Source organism: Oreochromis niloticus, linkage group LG14 (genome assembly GCF_001858045.2).
Source record: "Oreochromis niloticus isolate F11D_XX linkage group LG14, O_niloticus_UMD_NMBU, whole genome shotgun sequence".
In the NCBI taxonomy this organism is placed as follows: Eukaryota; Metazoa; Chordata; class Actinopteri; order Cichliformes; family Cichlidae; genus Oreochromis; species Oreochromis niloticus.
Window position 1 is genome coordinate 40,262,510 of NC_031979.2, and position 16,000 is coordinate 40,278,509.

Genomic DNA, 16,000 nt, shown 5'->3' on the forward strand with positions numbered 1-16,000 from the left:
CAAGATCCTATATGTATGTGTAATGAGAGTGTGAGTAATGTGAATGTCACAGTGTTAACAAAGTGAAGCCAGCAGCGAGACCATTAGCTAGTTAATGATCTCTGCACACACACCCCCGCCCGCCGCCGTACCCAGCAGGTGTTTGAGCAGCGCCTGGTTCTGCTCCCAGATGCTGTTGAAGGTGGACCAGCGCGAGCGTCCGTCAGGCAGCGGGTTCTTCCTCATCCAGCCTCCGCAGGCAAACTGGTAGAAGTCCTGGCAGGGGTCAGCGCTGCGGTCCATCGCCTCCACGATCTGACTGGCCACAGTGACACAGGCCTCTGACAGACACAGGCCACGCCCACTGTCTGCAGAGCATCATGGGTGAGAAAAAAAACTCAAAGTCAAAGAAAAGAGTTGTGATTATGAGAAATGGTGAGGAGGCAGCACGGAGGTGGGGGGGGTGACGTCGTAGGGACAGTCAGGAGGACGTCATGAAGGTTATTATGGAGGCAGAAAAGATAAATACACAGAGAGGAAGCAGAAAAGTCAGAGAATGGAAAAGCAAAGAGATGGAGACAAAGAAACACAAGACAGAAAGGAGGCATGGGAACGATCCATAGGGTGGGTGAGGAGGGAAAGAGAGGAAAGGTGGAGACAGGAAAAAAGGAAAGGCTGAGGCGGCATTGGGAAGGAAAGGAGGACACAAAGATGGAAAAGCAAAGGTGTGAAGGTTAAGGAGGAGCAGGAACAGAAACCAACATGAAGGAAGCAAGAAGGGAAAGAGATGGCCACAGAAAGGGGGAAGGAAAGGAGGCAAGAACTGAAGGAAAAAGGAGGTAGAGGAGTGAAGGAGGGATACATCACCTGAGCTGAAGCCGAGTCCCAGGACCACCAGGCAGGCCAGCAGAGCCAGGAGGGCAGCCAGCAGCAGGACTGAGAGCAGGACCTCCAGCTGAGTCCTCCTCCCCAGGATGTCCACACCACCCTTCCTGAAGCCCACCTGAGACACAAAGACGGTGTCATCCATCCATCATCCAGGTAATGTTCATTTTTAAGCTCAAATCCACATCTAGGAAAACAGTCTTCAAATCTTAGTCTGGAAAGTCTCTGAATCCTGTTTTGAGATGAGCTGTGGTGAAGTTAGAGCGCTGACCACAAGATCTGCAGTTTATCCTCAGTCTGCAGGTCACAGTGTCAGGATAATGCCCCACAATGCATGCATCACTGTATGAACCTGTGGTCAGGAAAAAGTCTGTTTACCATTTACTGGGATTATACATGGATGTATGTGGACACAGGGATGAGTGACGCCACCTGTAGGATCACACTGGAGCTGCTATGAAGTTTACCTCAGCACCTTCAACTTCAGAAGCTTCAAAGTACTGAATGTGTTTTCTTTGTGCTGCCGTGGAAGCGCAGCACATTAATCAGAGAGTTGCAGGGACGCGTGACCTAGCGGCTGCTCCAGCACACGAAGCAGGTCGGCCTGACTTCAGGCTGGTTCACATTTGTGCAACAAGTTAACAAACCAAGGCTGCAGATCAAACGTCCACATTTGCAGAGTCATTAGAGACTGTTTGCCATTTCATGCTCCAAATAGTTTGATGTGATTTATTTTCTATTTTTAATTATTGTGTAACCTCTCAGTCACATCCACAGTAATCAAGGTCCTGATAATGACGAACGACCGGGCGGCTAACATTCTGGACACGAAGCTAATGAGGCCGCACCGTCTCCACGTTCTAATGTTACATATCCTCATTTTAAACTAATTTATAGATGCTCAGCATTGTGCAAAAGTCTTCAATCATTTATTTATACTTTGCTTGCCGGCAGTCAGACTCTCCTGTAGGTTCTGAAGTGCTCTTGAGCACTCTTGAGTTCTCCGGCTCGCTGAAAAAGTTCTCGTCGGATGTTTTTTCACTCATTTGCAGTCCGGTCCTCGTACCTGACCATTTTCACAGGAACATGAACTCTGACCTGTGTGACCTCAGCAGATGACCCTGGGCTGTCTCTGGTTAGCAGAGAACCAGCTTCAATGTGATGACAATGCTATCCAGCACAGGTGGATAGAAAAGCACATGACCGTGGACCTCAGCACCACTGAAGCAGTGTGGGATCATCCTGACAGAGCACAGAGCAAAGGCAGAAACATCCAAAGAAGAGCTCTGAATGTCCTTCAGGAGGCCCTGAGATAGGGCTGTTCGATATAACGATATATATCAGATGACGATAGAAAAACATCTATCGTTTGTTTCATGGTGTCGCAAAATAAACTGTTTACGGCAATATTTTTTCATTATTTTGATGGTCACTGTAGTGGCTATATTAATTTCCTGAAGTTCTCTCAGTGTCCGCTTGTTTATTTTCCACATAAACCTTTCACAATAAAGCTCAAGATCCTGTTGAGACTTTTCAAAATAAACTGAATCACGTGAAAGATGCAGAGTATTTACAGATGAGAAGCAAAAAAGAGCCGCCAGGTGCTAAAAAATAAACCTTAGACTCAAACGTTAGAACAGGCTTTTCCCCGCAGCACGCCGTGTAATACTCACAAAGAAAACGGCGGCTGTTACAACCTATGTCTAAAAATGTATCGTTTCATGCATCAGTTAAAACACTCGACTCCAGGTACGCGACGCCCAGCTGGAAACACTTCACGCAAGTCGAGCTGCCCGACATTCACAGAATTTACAGAAAATGTTACATTTTTGTGATTTATATCGTTATCGGACGATAGATGTCTTAATATCGGGATATGAGATTTTGGTCATATCGCACAGCCCTACCCTGAGATCTCCTGAAGATCCTCACAGAGGTGCCAGAGAGCTGCTTCACACTGAGCTGCAGGATGAAGCTGCTCACACTGATACTCAGTTTTTGTCTTAGATGCTGGGTTTTCATGTTTGCAGCAGTTCTTCCTGCTTGTTTAGCATGTGCTTACACTGTGACGTAACTGGAAGCCTACGTGGTTCACCACAGGCCTGATGGATGTTAAGAGGTTGCAGACGTGGGGCCAGAAGTTTGTGTCTGAACGCTCTGTCCTCCGCTCGCTGCCAAAATAAGCCGTGTTCCCCAGCAGCCTCTTTGGCGGCGCTCCAGACCCCCTGCTGCTCCTCTCTTTGTTGGTGGTGGACTCACACTGCGGGGCCCTGTTGGGTTTTCAGTCTGACCCTCCAAAGACCTGCCCGTGGGGGATTGATGACACTGGGTCCAGGACTTCACCTGGGACCAGTTAAAAGGCTTAAAGAGGTTTCCACTGTCACTCAGAGCTGCTCTCTCTGTAACGCTGAGGTCGCGACCTCGCTGTGATGCGACTGACGCTGCGATCTGAGCTTTACAAATAAAATGAATTTCCAGTACATGTGACCGCTTTAAACCCGTGTTTGCCGCGTTCACTGACCTCCACTCTGTCAGGAGACGAGGCCGCCTCAGCCGGCGCGTCGGACACCTCCTCCTCCTCCAGGGTCGCTCGCTTATAGCTGGACATCTGCAGAGAGAGAGGCAGGCAGTGAGACACGTGCACGCTGACGCATAAATAAGAAATCAGCCGAGAAAATTGAATCTGCGGAGCGGAAACACAGAGCAGAGCTGCTGGAAACGCTGCCAAATGATCATCAACCTTCATTAAAACAGGCCCAGCCTCTCAGCCTGGCTCACCTGCTGCAGCATCGACGCATGAAACACTGCTGGGTCTGACAGGGTGGGGTTACAGCTGATCTGCAGTCACGCTGCACACAGACGTGGATAACTGTCACAAACATGTTTGTCCCCTGGAGCCTGTTTTTTGGTTTCAAGGATGGCTTTCATCACAAATGTAAGGGGAAGCTGTTGAACCAATGACCTACAGGTGCACGCACAGAAAACAGGTGGAATTCAGTGAATCACACGCGTGTCCACGCTACAGCCACGGGTCGGGGGGTTTCTTCTCACCACCAAAGTGTTTACACCTGTAAACTCAGTTTCTACACTACGATCACTAAAAGGCTGATTTATTTGACTTAATCTGAACAAAAATAGCTGATGTCTTGATGGCACGCTCACTCATCCAGGTAAGTAAATCCCTAAAGGTTGATTCTGTTCATCTGTTCACCCTGAAACCAGCAGCACTGAATGAAGGGAGGGAAAGACCATCTCTGAATGGAGGAGGGGGCCTAAGGGTCCATCTGTCACCATCTTACAATGCTGTGATTGCAGCCATTCCCCAGCTCTCTGTGAGAGGGACTCGTGGTTATTGATCAGTAAGTGTTGATCAATGATCATGAGAATTTGCATGTTAATGATGATAAACTGACCTCAGCTAGAATGAACAGAATCAACCTGATACTGTGTCCACACTGGTACCAGAGGTGGGGTCCATCACTGACTGGTTCCCAGTGTTTTCCTCCCGCTGCTGCTTGCTGTGAAAGCTTCTGACGAGTAATGAAACGCTGCTGGTGACAGTGTTAACCTGTGCGCTGTATTCACCGTTGTTTCCATTGATCGCCGCACTTCATTTATTATTCATCCATTGCTGTCTGGACGCCACATTGGGCCTCGGGGACGTACAAGCTTGGTTCTGCTTCATACGTGCGATATCAGCTTTCAGCACACTCGGGCTGCTCGATAAGGAGCCCGCCTTTGTTATCCAGCAAACTCTGCTTTTATTTTCTTCATCATGATTTCATGTAGATGATTATTGATCTGAAAACTTGGTTTTATTTCCTACTTATGTATTGAAGTGTTAACAGACGAGGTTTAAAAGCCCTGCAGGATGCAAAGAGCAGTTACAGCTGAATCTTTGCTCAGATGCATTTGGAGCAGATGGTTTCCTTTAAAGCAGGCGTGTCCAAAGTCCGGCCCGCGGTCCAGTTTTAATTGGCCCGCAAGTAATCTTATAAATAGAATAGAGTATGGCCCGCACTTCAACTTTTGCTTGAGTGTATTGCACTTCTTAGTTTTAACACCAGGGGAGCTGCTGCTGATCAAGGCAGTTGCTCCACCAAAAAGGACAATCACAGAAGAAATTTACCCCCAAGTTACTAAACATGGCAGAACCAAAGAAGCCAAAGGTCGAGTGAATGCAGAAAATTTGGGAGAGTGAATATTTCTTCAAAGAATTCAAGGGGACGTGTGTCTGTTTGATCTGCACTGAAACTGTGGCAGTTATGAAAGAGTATAATGTACGACGTCATTATGAAACCAAACATCAGGCCTATGCATCCTACACTGGTGCTGAGCGAGAGCAGAAATTAAAGCAAAGGGTAGCTGTCCTGCGGGGTCAGCAACAGTATTTTTTTCGTGCTCAAATTGTCCAGGAAAAGGCTCCAATAGCCAGTTATGAGGTCGCCCAACTCATGGCAAGACATGGCAAGCCTTTTTCAGATGGAGACCTCATAAAACACGGCCTCGTTAAAGTCACCGAAATAATGTGCCCGGAAAAAGTGCAGGACTTCAACAACGTCAGCATGTCCAGAAATCCAGTTGTGCCACGCACTGAAGACTCGTCAGCCAACATTAAACTGCAACTGTCTGATAAAGCTGTGCTTTTGATTTTTACTCCATCGCATGCGATCCGAGCACTGATGCCGCAGACGCCGCACAGCTGCTAATTTTTTTTGCGGGGAGTGGACGAGAGCACGAGCGCTTTAGGTGAGTAAAAATATCTTCCACAGTACCCGTGTGTTAATGTGCAGGTACACATGCTTCAAATATCAATAATGCGCATCAATTCTGTCACTACCCTGCTTTTGCGCACCACTTTCTTATATGCGTTTTTCTTGTTAACACACAGAGTACACACTGCTGTGCACAGCGCACGCACACGCAAAGTCAGCTGATCTCATCTGATGCAGATTTGCTCCTTGATCAAGTGACATTTGTCCGGATTTTTGGCACGAGTGGCGTCGGATCAGCACCGCAGCTGGATGGCCCGATTTACATACCCAGCGCAGCTGATACTCCAGAATAATTCACTAAAATTATTTGCACTCCTGTTATTAAGTCCAGTTCAGTCTGTTAATGTTGATAACCGTTTCAAACGAACGTTAATAGGTGTGTTGCTAAGCCTAATAACGTAAATAACAAGCTTGAAATGTACCCGTCCCATTTTCCCCTTTATTGTTTTTTCTCTGTGCTGTAAATCTTCTGTCCAAGAAGAAATCTGCTGCTGTTCTGAGAATGAGCTACCAAAGCTTTTTCTGAATAAATCAATAAAGATCCATTTATGGAAAGCTGTGATGAAGGCAGTTTTGTCTTTAATTCAACAATATAACACATTTGACCACTTTTAAGTGATTTTTAATACACTACAGTTAAGGTTATATACCTAATTTCTAGTAAGTGGCCCAGCCCCTCCTATATTTTTATGTATGTGGCCCTCAGCGAAAAAAGTTTGGACACCCCTGCTTTAAAGTCACTGCAACTCTGTATGTTCTGTATTTCAGTGGGAATGATCTGTCTGCACCACATGTCTACATAACTACACACCTGTCCGAACACACAGGCCGAAGCATCTGTGATGAACCTGTTTAGCGTCATCTTCAGCAGAGGTTGAACAAAGCTCAGCTCCTCTGAGGATGTTTGAAATCTTATCCACGTCCTTCCTTCATCTCATTTTTCCATCAAAGTCAAGAATTAAAGTAAAAACTTCTCTGATAAACTCTGTTTAATCCACAGTCGAACATAGAAAACATAAAAACGCTTTAACTGAGACATTTTACTTGGTTTATTTATAAGTCCATTTAAAAACCAAAGTGCTGTACAAAGTACAACAAACACACACAAAGAACAAAACAAAACAGAGCCACAGGAAACAGCTACGCAGCAAACATGTTTTCAGATTTAAAGATGCCGAGTGTTGGAGAGGCAGACTGTTCAAAGTTTAGGCGCAGCGATGGCAAAGGCAACTTATCACCTCAGACTTCTGTTTGGAGTATTTTTAGCTAAAAGATCGGAGAGGTACGAGGGAGCGAATCCAATAAGAGACTTAAAAACAACCAATAATTCTGGAGCGTACGGGAAGCCGGCGTAAACGAGCCAAGCCTGGGGAAATATGGTGGCGTTTACGTGAGCCTGTCAGGAGTCGGGCTGCACAAATAAATATCAGCTCATGTTGAAGCGTCTCAAAGGTGTTGGTGCGGAGGCCAAAACAGGCTGCAGGCGTAGCAGGCACCAAAGGGGGGCTGATTGAAAACAGGCTGATGATTTTGAAATAGAGATGGAACAATTTCAGAATAATGGTCCTCAATAAAAACTCACGAAGACTCAGAGGATTCAGAGGACCCTGAGGAATCTCTGTGTGCAGGGACGAGGCCGATAACTGCGACCTTCAGCAGCGCTGCATTAAAACATCAGTGCACGCGCTCAGCGGCTCAGCGTGTTGTCCACACGTGCAGGTTACTGCTCCATGATGGAGAAGGAGCCAGGTGGAGGACCGTGAACCCAGAAACAAGACGAAGCAAAGCCAGCACCGCCGGGCAGCTGCTGTCCTCGGCTCACAGACCATCACAGACTGAGGTTAGCGAGGGAACGTGGACTGTCCATGCAAAGGACTCTGTAAATGAATAAATATGAGAAACGTGCGGCTCGTGCTTCAAACTGTGAGCTCGCAGTAAACTGAGAGCAGAGCGGGCTCAGCATGAGGAGACAGTTAACTGTGATCAAATAAATCTGCACTTCCTCTGTTTACCCTCGGCCCCTTTCTCCCTCCTCCCCCACCCCGACTGCACCTCCACCCCCTCGCTCATTGTGTGGCAGAAGCATAAACAGCACAGCGCTCCACCCTGCAGGGAGAAGCGAGCGCCGATCCCAGACCAGGGCAGAGACATAAACTCAAACAGCTGCGCTTCGTTTTCACGACAACACCAGCATATGGGCGCCATGGAAACCACTGCATGCAGTGCTAACTGTTAGCATGTTAACGGTGAAGCTGTGCTGAAGGCCTGAGGAGGATGATGATGATGATGATGGTCTGCACCACAGTTTACAGCTGATCTGAACTCTGACCAAAACTATGCAGACGCCCCCCTGGCCCCTCCTCCACCCCCACCCCCTCCACTTTGTAACAAATCCCACAAAGTGGAGCTTCATGTTGTTGGTGCTGACCAAATGTTTCCCCCCAGGAGGTGAAGTTTGAAGGTTTCACTGCACTCTTTCCCTTTGAGTAGTTTGACTTTATTGAGCTGTTTGGTTTTCGTCACACTCCAGTGAAATATGATATTTTTACAGGGTGTCTTTATTGTTGCGGCAGCTGAATCACAGGAATGTTTCGGGGCCAATGAAGCCTATGTTGAGCAGGTTGGTGGGGGCCCGAGGGCCGACACGCCTCAGAGCCACAACTGTCCTGTTTCATCATCACCATCAAAACTAGAACCAATTCTCACGCTCGTAGAGGGCGACTCCTCTATCCTCTGACTGAACTGACGTCCATGACAAACGAGGCTCTGGATCAGCTGATACGAGGCCTAAAGAGCGGACCTGACAGGGGGCGTGTCTGCAGCTGTGACCACCCCGAGGGGGTCGCACCTGAATGTGCAGACCTGCTGTCACACACGTCTCGTGGTTTCACACAGATGCTTTTACGTGGACAACGCTTACATCAAAGGAATGTTTTGTAAGTATTCTGAAGGAACAACCCCCCCAGCTCCCCGATACGACCTTTGACCTTTGATGGTTAAATCAGAAACAACACAAAGAGGGACTTTCCTAAAAGCTAGATGTTGGTGAGTGTGATGACTTCAGACAAGCGTGGGCCCGCACATGAGCCCGAGTGAGTGTAACCATGGAAACGTGCGTCACAGCGACACTTATCTGAGTCGACCTCAAACAGCCAACTCCACGCGAGCGTGCGAGCGGCAGCTCGAAGCGGCGCGGTCGCCGTGAGGATACACTCCAGCTGGCAGAAGAATAACCGCTGCCTGTGTGGGGGTCCCAAAGGTGGCTGAGCCCAGGAATGAGCGGTGAGCTCCAGCAGCTTCTGAGGATGGATTTCTCCCACCGCGGGTCACAAAGGAGGCGCAGCAGCGGGTCTGTCTCAGTGTCAGCGGAGGGTGGGAGTGTCTTCCTGTCTGTCCTCGGAGGCTCCGCGGTCTCACGGTCCTGCCGTCCTACAGGAAACCAAAGGTTTCCAACTGTTTCCTTCCTCGGGACCCACACTCAGGGGCTGTCTCTCTCCCCCTGTCTCACTCTCCGTCAGTGTCTCTCATCCGGCTCTGTTCTCTTTAATTGATGACGCACACAGAGGGGGAGAGAGGGGGGAGTGGGTGAGCAGGTTGCTAGGAGACAGGAGTGTGTGTTATATCTCTCTGTAGAGGTTGATGTCACTGTGTGTGTGTGTGTGTGTGTGTGTGTGTGTGTGTGTGTGTGTGTGTGTGTGTGTGTAATTAAATAATGCCAGTGAATCATCTCCATTCAGCTCTAATGGAGTTCACTGCAGCTTATATAACGCCTGTCTGTCTGTTCTGGATGTGAAGTCCGCTCTTTTGTCCCCTCACAGCCTCCATACGCAAACACATGACCTGAGGTACAAACACCTGAACACGAGCTTCATCTCGGTGCTGCTGACGAGCCTGAAACATCCAAGAGCGACAGTAGCCAGAACATCGCTGCTCATTACTCAGAACCAAGCAGACGCCCGAGGACACCAGCGAGCCTAAAAGTATTTGTACGCTCTTGAAAGGACCTGGATTCACGTGAATCGTCTGTACTGCTGTAAAAAGCAGATGTCTGTGAAAAGCATCTGATCTCTGGTGCAGACACGTCGCCCTCTCTGCTGACTCTGCTCCGTCCTTGCTCAAAGACTCTGGGCTTCTCAAGAGCAGCTGGATTTCACCTCATCCAGGAGACGTCTTCACTTTGAAACGTCAGACTTAAAGGAGTCCAGGTGTTTCTTTTTTTAAGTTTGTCAGAATTCAGACTATGACCTGGATGACTGGGAACCTACAGAGATGATCCAGCACTCGCTTTGACTTCACAGAAGTCAAAGTTCTTCTCATTAACGTAGAAGACAGAGCATCCGGATCCGTTTGGACTTCATTATATGAACATTTCTCACAATCCCACATCTTTGCCTGGAATAATTCAGGGAAGCTAGCGTCACTCCGGCGCTCCAAACGCATCTCCTTCCAGGTGAAGCTGCGACTCTTTGAGTCTCTCATACTGTTTTGTTTTCCATGGACTGGGAATCAGTGCACGAAGAACCAGCTGGACTGGTGTTCCACCCGATGATTCGCATCATGCTCGACGCAAACAGAATAACCATAATGCATTGGTGCTCCCCGAGGGGGAGAACAGAGGAGCCAGATTATCCCTCCTCCTCTACCAGCTGGTAATCTTAAGACACTAGTAGAAAGTCCTTTTACTTTTGGAAAATAGTATTTGTATATCCTCTACAAGGTCTGAGTACATGTGGAAAGCGTAGTTATGCTATAACAGGGGTCGGCAACCTTTCTGATGATGAGTGCCGTCTAAAATTTCCTCAGAAGTCAGAGTGCCATATGATTGCATTAGCAATAAATTTAATAACGCTCTATATCAACAGTTACACACTATATAGAACAACTTGATAGAATTATATTTGTTTGCAGATGTTGGCAGCTATCAGCGAATAGTTATCAGCTATTTTGAAACAAAAAAGACTCTTTTTATCCATAACAGCAAATGAACTGTACAACAGAAAATACAAATGCTATTTATGGTCTCCTCACAACAATGATAAGAAAAATAAACTGGGCCAATATGGCATGTTTGTTAATACAGGGACACACATGTTAATGTGATCACTGGTCTCCCACTCAGAGACACAGGTCTCTGAGTGTCCAGCATTCAGACGGCTACCTGAGGACACTCATGTGAGAGAAAATCTGCTCACACAGATATGTAGAGCCAAATACTGTCAATAAGGCCTCTGCAATGTTCTGAAGACAGTTAAACTTGTCAGGTAGTGATGTCCAGCAGGTGAAAATGCAGCTCCATGAACACGCACAGCTGTGGATTCCAGCTGCGTTCTGCAAACTTTGACCCCACAGAGTCGAGCTTTTCAGTTCAATCAGCTGCACTTCGATGTCCTCTGTGTCCAGGCAGTTAATGCGAGACAAATCCAGCTGCTCATTAAAGCTTTCTGGTTTGATGAGAAAAGAAAACATTGGTCCACCTGAAAGTCCCGAAAACACACTGTGAATTCTGCCTCGAGTCTTCGGATGTATCCGTGTATTTCCGCTGTGCTGATGCTGCGCTGAGCGGGCAGCTCCTGAAGCTTTTGAAGGGTCGGAATGTGGAAAATTCAACATCGCTTGAAAAAACTGCCAGCTAGCAATTACAAGTTGAATCTGGTAGTTGGGGTTGTTCGCTAAGATGCCGTCATTAAGAAGCGGCACAACTAATGTGTCTACGCAAGCTAATTTGCGGTGTGCACCGCTGGCCCGGCCATTTATTTTTTAACGCACCTTCTCAGATTAATTCACTGCATGTCGTGCCATCAGTTAACCCTTCACGTGCCAGCTGTGGCACGCGTCCCCAGGGTTGCCGACCCCTGTGCTATAAAGACTAGACAGAGACTTGGAAAAAAGCTGCAGGTCTTCCAGCCCAGGCTCCTCTTCAGCAGCACAGACAGCAGAAATAAGAACCACCTCCAGAACAAGTCCAACCCGAGCCGGGCAGAACCGCAAAAACACCCAAAAACAGAACTCATGAGTGAGGTCTCCGTGTATGTGAGCCTTCACTCAGCGCCTCGACGCTCACATTCTCCGTCAGCACGCACAAAGATTCACTTCACCATCAAACAGTTGAGCTTTCTGGCATCGTTGTATTTTTACTCAGTTGTATATAGCATTTGTATTCTATTTTTATCTTATTGTATATTTCATTCCATTTTATTCTACTGTATATAGTATTTTATTCTATTCTGTACAGTTGTGTACTGTATTTATTCTTATTTTATTTTATTCTAATTTTTGCTTCATAACTTTTGCACTGTCCACTTCCTGCTGTGACAAAACAAATTTCCCACGTGTGGGAGTAATAAAGGTTATCTTATCTTATCTTATCTTATCTTTAGTTCAGGGTTCGTACGCTTTTTTCAGGGTCAAATTCAAGCACTTTTTAAGCACTTTCAAGGTCCCTTTTTAAGCTTTTCCAGCACACAGTTGCAGCAACTGTGACGTTCACTAGTAGAACTGACACACAAAACAAAACGACTACACGACACACTAACTACACGAGACAACACACTAACTTGAGACTCCAAACATGATAAACATCACAAATCTCTCACGTATCAAAACTCTCACTCGCTCTCTCTCTCTTCCCAACAACCAAATACCACATGTTGTCGTATCATTTTTTGATTGGTCGACATGGTACATTTTTCCACCAATAGGGAAGGAGTGTTTTTTCTTTTTTCACTCACAAGCAAAGCGTGTTTGCTAGCGCTCTCCATAAAAAACGCCGTTTTTACCGTTTCTTCCCGGAGTAAACGCCACTGTTTTATTCAGAACCCCCCCCCCCTCAGAAAGCCTTAAGTTAGCTAGTTATGTATCGGGCTAATGTTTAAAGCTTTCACTTAAGTAAATTAACTCATATTACTGCTAAGTAATGTTAGCTAAGTTCACAGCATATTCCGTAATAGCGCTGCCATACTGCATCACACTCAGTGCATTTCAATCATTTCTCCAGCGAGTTTGATAGCTAGCAAAATAATAACCATAATTTAAAAAAAAATAGCATGTGTAACGTACACGTACTGGAAAATTATTTACTAGGACTCACCTATCATGCGACTGGAGAACGCAAACTCCGCCATTGTTGTTTTCCATCAAACACTCATTAAAACAGCAACCTACAGGTATGTTAGCGCACTCATCCCCGACTGTCCGAGGGAGGGGCGGAGTCACATATTGAAACAGACGCAAGGCAGCTCAGGCGGGGAAATTTTGCTTTTGCGTCTCATTTTATTTCTCTATCTGATAAGAAAACAATTCAATCAGATAGCTATTTATTGTGAATGAAATACAGTTACATTTTCAAGCACTTTTAAGCACCACATCTGAAATTCAAGCACTTTTCAAACCTTGAAAAGACGACATTAGAATTCAAGCATTTTCAAGGATTTCAAGCACCCGTACGAACCCTGTTAGTTCCACAATGAAGGAGCTCAGCGCAGTAAATACTACGTAAATCATAAAGCAGTGAAACACCATCAGAGCAGTTCTCAGACCGAGCCGCTCTCCTTGTGCTGCTGGAGGTCAGCAGTGACTCTGATCCCAACACCGAACCATCCAAAAGCTCTGACTGAGGAAACATCCTGGTGTAAACTGCTGAAAATGATTTCCTGTCAGAGCTGCTGATGACTGCATAACCTTTGGACAGAGAAGACAGATGGTTTGAAAGAGGAGTGAAAGAAGCCGCTATGTCCAGACTTCCCAGACGCCTTAATGCACACTCACATCCTGGGCCATTTGACCTCAGTAAGTCACATGATAGGGTGGGGCTAGGCTTCACAATGGGTTCACCTTAAACCTTGGCTGATTGTGACCCACATCCATTTTCACACCTTGGCTCGTGTGATGAGGTAGAGGACACTCCCATAGGGCTGAAATCTGGGACCAGTTGCTCTTAGAACTGAAGAAGCTTCTGGGATGAAACATCTTCAAGAAACTTAAAGAAGTCCAGACGCTTTTCTCTCCAAGCTCTTTAGACTCTGATGACCCGGATGACCTTCACAGTCATTGCATAACCTTAGTTAACCCACCAGTGACACAGCACTGCTGCTCACAACAAGCTGCTGCTTTAACCAACCACAGGCTGCGTCCACGTCATCAGCTACACTTTACCTCCATGTCAGACTAAGGCTTATTATCAGCTGCAAACATTTGATTGGTTTACAGCTGCTGTTGGTAATTCTCAAAAGTATCTTTGGTGACGCAGGTGGCCAAAATGTGAACTGCAGTCAGCATCCTGTTCGCTTTGCTTGTGGTGCGAGCAGCATGAGAACACTGAGCAGACATTCCTGGTCTTTCTCAGTCCCGTGGTGTAAAATAAGGATGTTTAGCATCAGCTGCTGATGCGTTTCAGTTTCCCTCGAGGTGTCACTTGATCACTGGGGCGGGGCCATCTCTGTCAGCGTTAGTGATGTGTATTTAATCTTTCTGAACTTAACCAACAAATTTTTAGTATTTCAAAAAAGATAAACTTAATTAGAGTCCTTTTCCTAAAGCCTTCCCCGACAGCTCGACACTTCTTACCCATCTAACTCTTGCAGCACATTCATCCGTCGCCTTGATGACAGAGTGCAACGGTCAACTTGGCAAAATTAAACAGCTGTTGTTTTCCAAACCTTACAGAAGAGCATGACTGATGCTACACTGCCTAAATTCTGTTGTTACAGCACCGATGCTTCTCATAAATCCAGAAAAAAGCGTGAGTGTAGGAATGGTTGGAGTCTTTGTTGGTTTTAGGGATTAGCGGACTCCATTTCTAAGACAACATTCATCAGTGTTAGTCAGTGTTGACCAGCACATCAATCCAACATCTCGGTGTCAGCAGATTGAAGCTCAGCTCATCACACAAAGCTGTTAGAGGCCATCAAAGAGCCTGTGAAGGTCACACTCAGGAACATTAAGCCAATCTTTCAGACACTGGCAGCTAAAAAACTTCAGTACATGGAAACAGGACCATATAGTGTGCTTTAAAAGCAGGAATCATAATTCTTGGATGGAAGAAAATCACCCCCCCAAAAATAAACCTGGTGTCAGAAGCGACGTTTGAATTCCGGCCTGGTAGGGACGCTCATTCGCCGCCACTTTCACTCCTCGTCTTCGGAGTAAAAGCAGAGCTATCAGCTTAACGCTGACTCAGGCCCGCAGCCTTTGTTTGTGCCGTGAATCGTGTTCGGAGTGTAACCACAGAAACCGACAACAGTCGTTGAATTACTGATGGGTGAAGAAAACATGATCACGGTGAGTCTGTGCAGAGCCTTTCACCGGCTCTCTAATTGGATTTTGCGTTCCTTTAAGCGGCGCTGAGGAAGACAACAGCTCGGCCAAAAAAACAGCTCCTGAAGGGAGTGGGCGTTAACACCCCCTCCGGTGGAAACAACACCGGCTGCTTTAAAGCGGGACTTTCAGCAGGTCTGCCGAGTCAGAAGAAAACAGCATTTTAAAAACTGCAGCTTCGCTCAGACAGGATTAAAACCGCAGCGGACGTCAGTACTCCCTGTAGGCCCGGATCAGCTCGGGACGCTGAGCAGGACGATCACGGAAACCTTCACGCTCCAATCTTCTGCTTAGTTTGGGTCACGGCGTCTGCGATGAAGGGCAAGAAAACAAATAGAGAACGGAACAAATCCGGCCTGAAGACCGCTACACCAACATCTCAGGAAAAGGAGCGAAAACTTTCCCCTTAAATCAGGTAGCAGCCGCTCATCGTGACCTCCAGTTCATCTGCTGTAAGCTTTCCTTCAGGGAACAACTATAAAGACCTGAGGAAGTGTCGTTTTGTCTGATTTCCAAACAGATGGATGAACTTGTCTGTATTTGTGTTTCCTTTCTGGTTTTAAAGGTGACGCCCTCCTAGGAACATGTCTCGCCATCGTTGACCATCCCGGTAAAGTTTCCAGGCAGTAATCTGACCCCCGAGCGAAATAAATAAACTTTGATTTAAGGGTCACCGAACAGTCGATGACTGAGATTTTGTTCTGAATTAGGCTTTCTCCTGGAAGTTATAATCCCACTTACACACACATCACAAAGCACAGCCCACAGCCCAGGGACGTGCATGTCAGCTCACCTGGGCTGCAGGTGTGTCTGTGAGTGTCTGCCTCACTGACAGTCCAGGGTGAGCCTGAGTTCATTACTCCGGGTCATGTCGGTGCCAGAGCTCTAATAGACCTAAAATAGCAGCACCACGGGGAATATGCTGTCCTCTGTCTCTCTGTAGGAAAGACATTAACTTCCTGACCTGATGATGGCTCACTTTAGTGGAACAAGGCAGACTCCTGTAGAGGCTTCAATCACAGACACGTGTGTGAATAATGTGCGTTACA

The 16,000-nt window shown here is 46.7% G+C and overlaps 1 protein-coding gene across 3 annotated transcripts in view; it reads right to left on the reverse strand.

Annotated features, from left to right (window-relative positions):
• The window catches only part of ece2b (endothelin converting enzyme 2b), a 39,173-nt gene that overhangs the window by 19,012 nt on the left and 4,161 nt on the right, over positions 1-16,000 (reverse strand). The window contains exons 1-4 of one of the 3 annotated variants that reach the window (XM_019355467.2): positions 12,727-12,773; positions 3,386-3,472; positions 847-982; positions 132-347 (exon numbers count right to left, since the gene is read on the reverse strand). In XM_019355467.2, coding sequence (XP_019211012.1) covers positions 132-347; positions 847-982; positions 3,386-3,472 — 439 coding nt within the window. In that variant the 5' untranslated portion in view covers positions 12,727-12,773. Of the gene's footprint in view, positions 1-131; positions 348-846; positions 983-3,385; positions 3,473-3,642; positions 3,825-12,726; positions 12,774-16,000 lie in introns of those variants that run through there. The other 2 variants (XM_025897981.1, XM_019355465.2) reach the window with 2 other exon arrangements.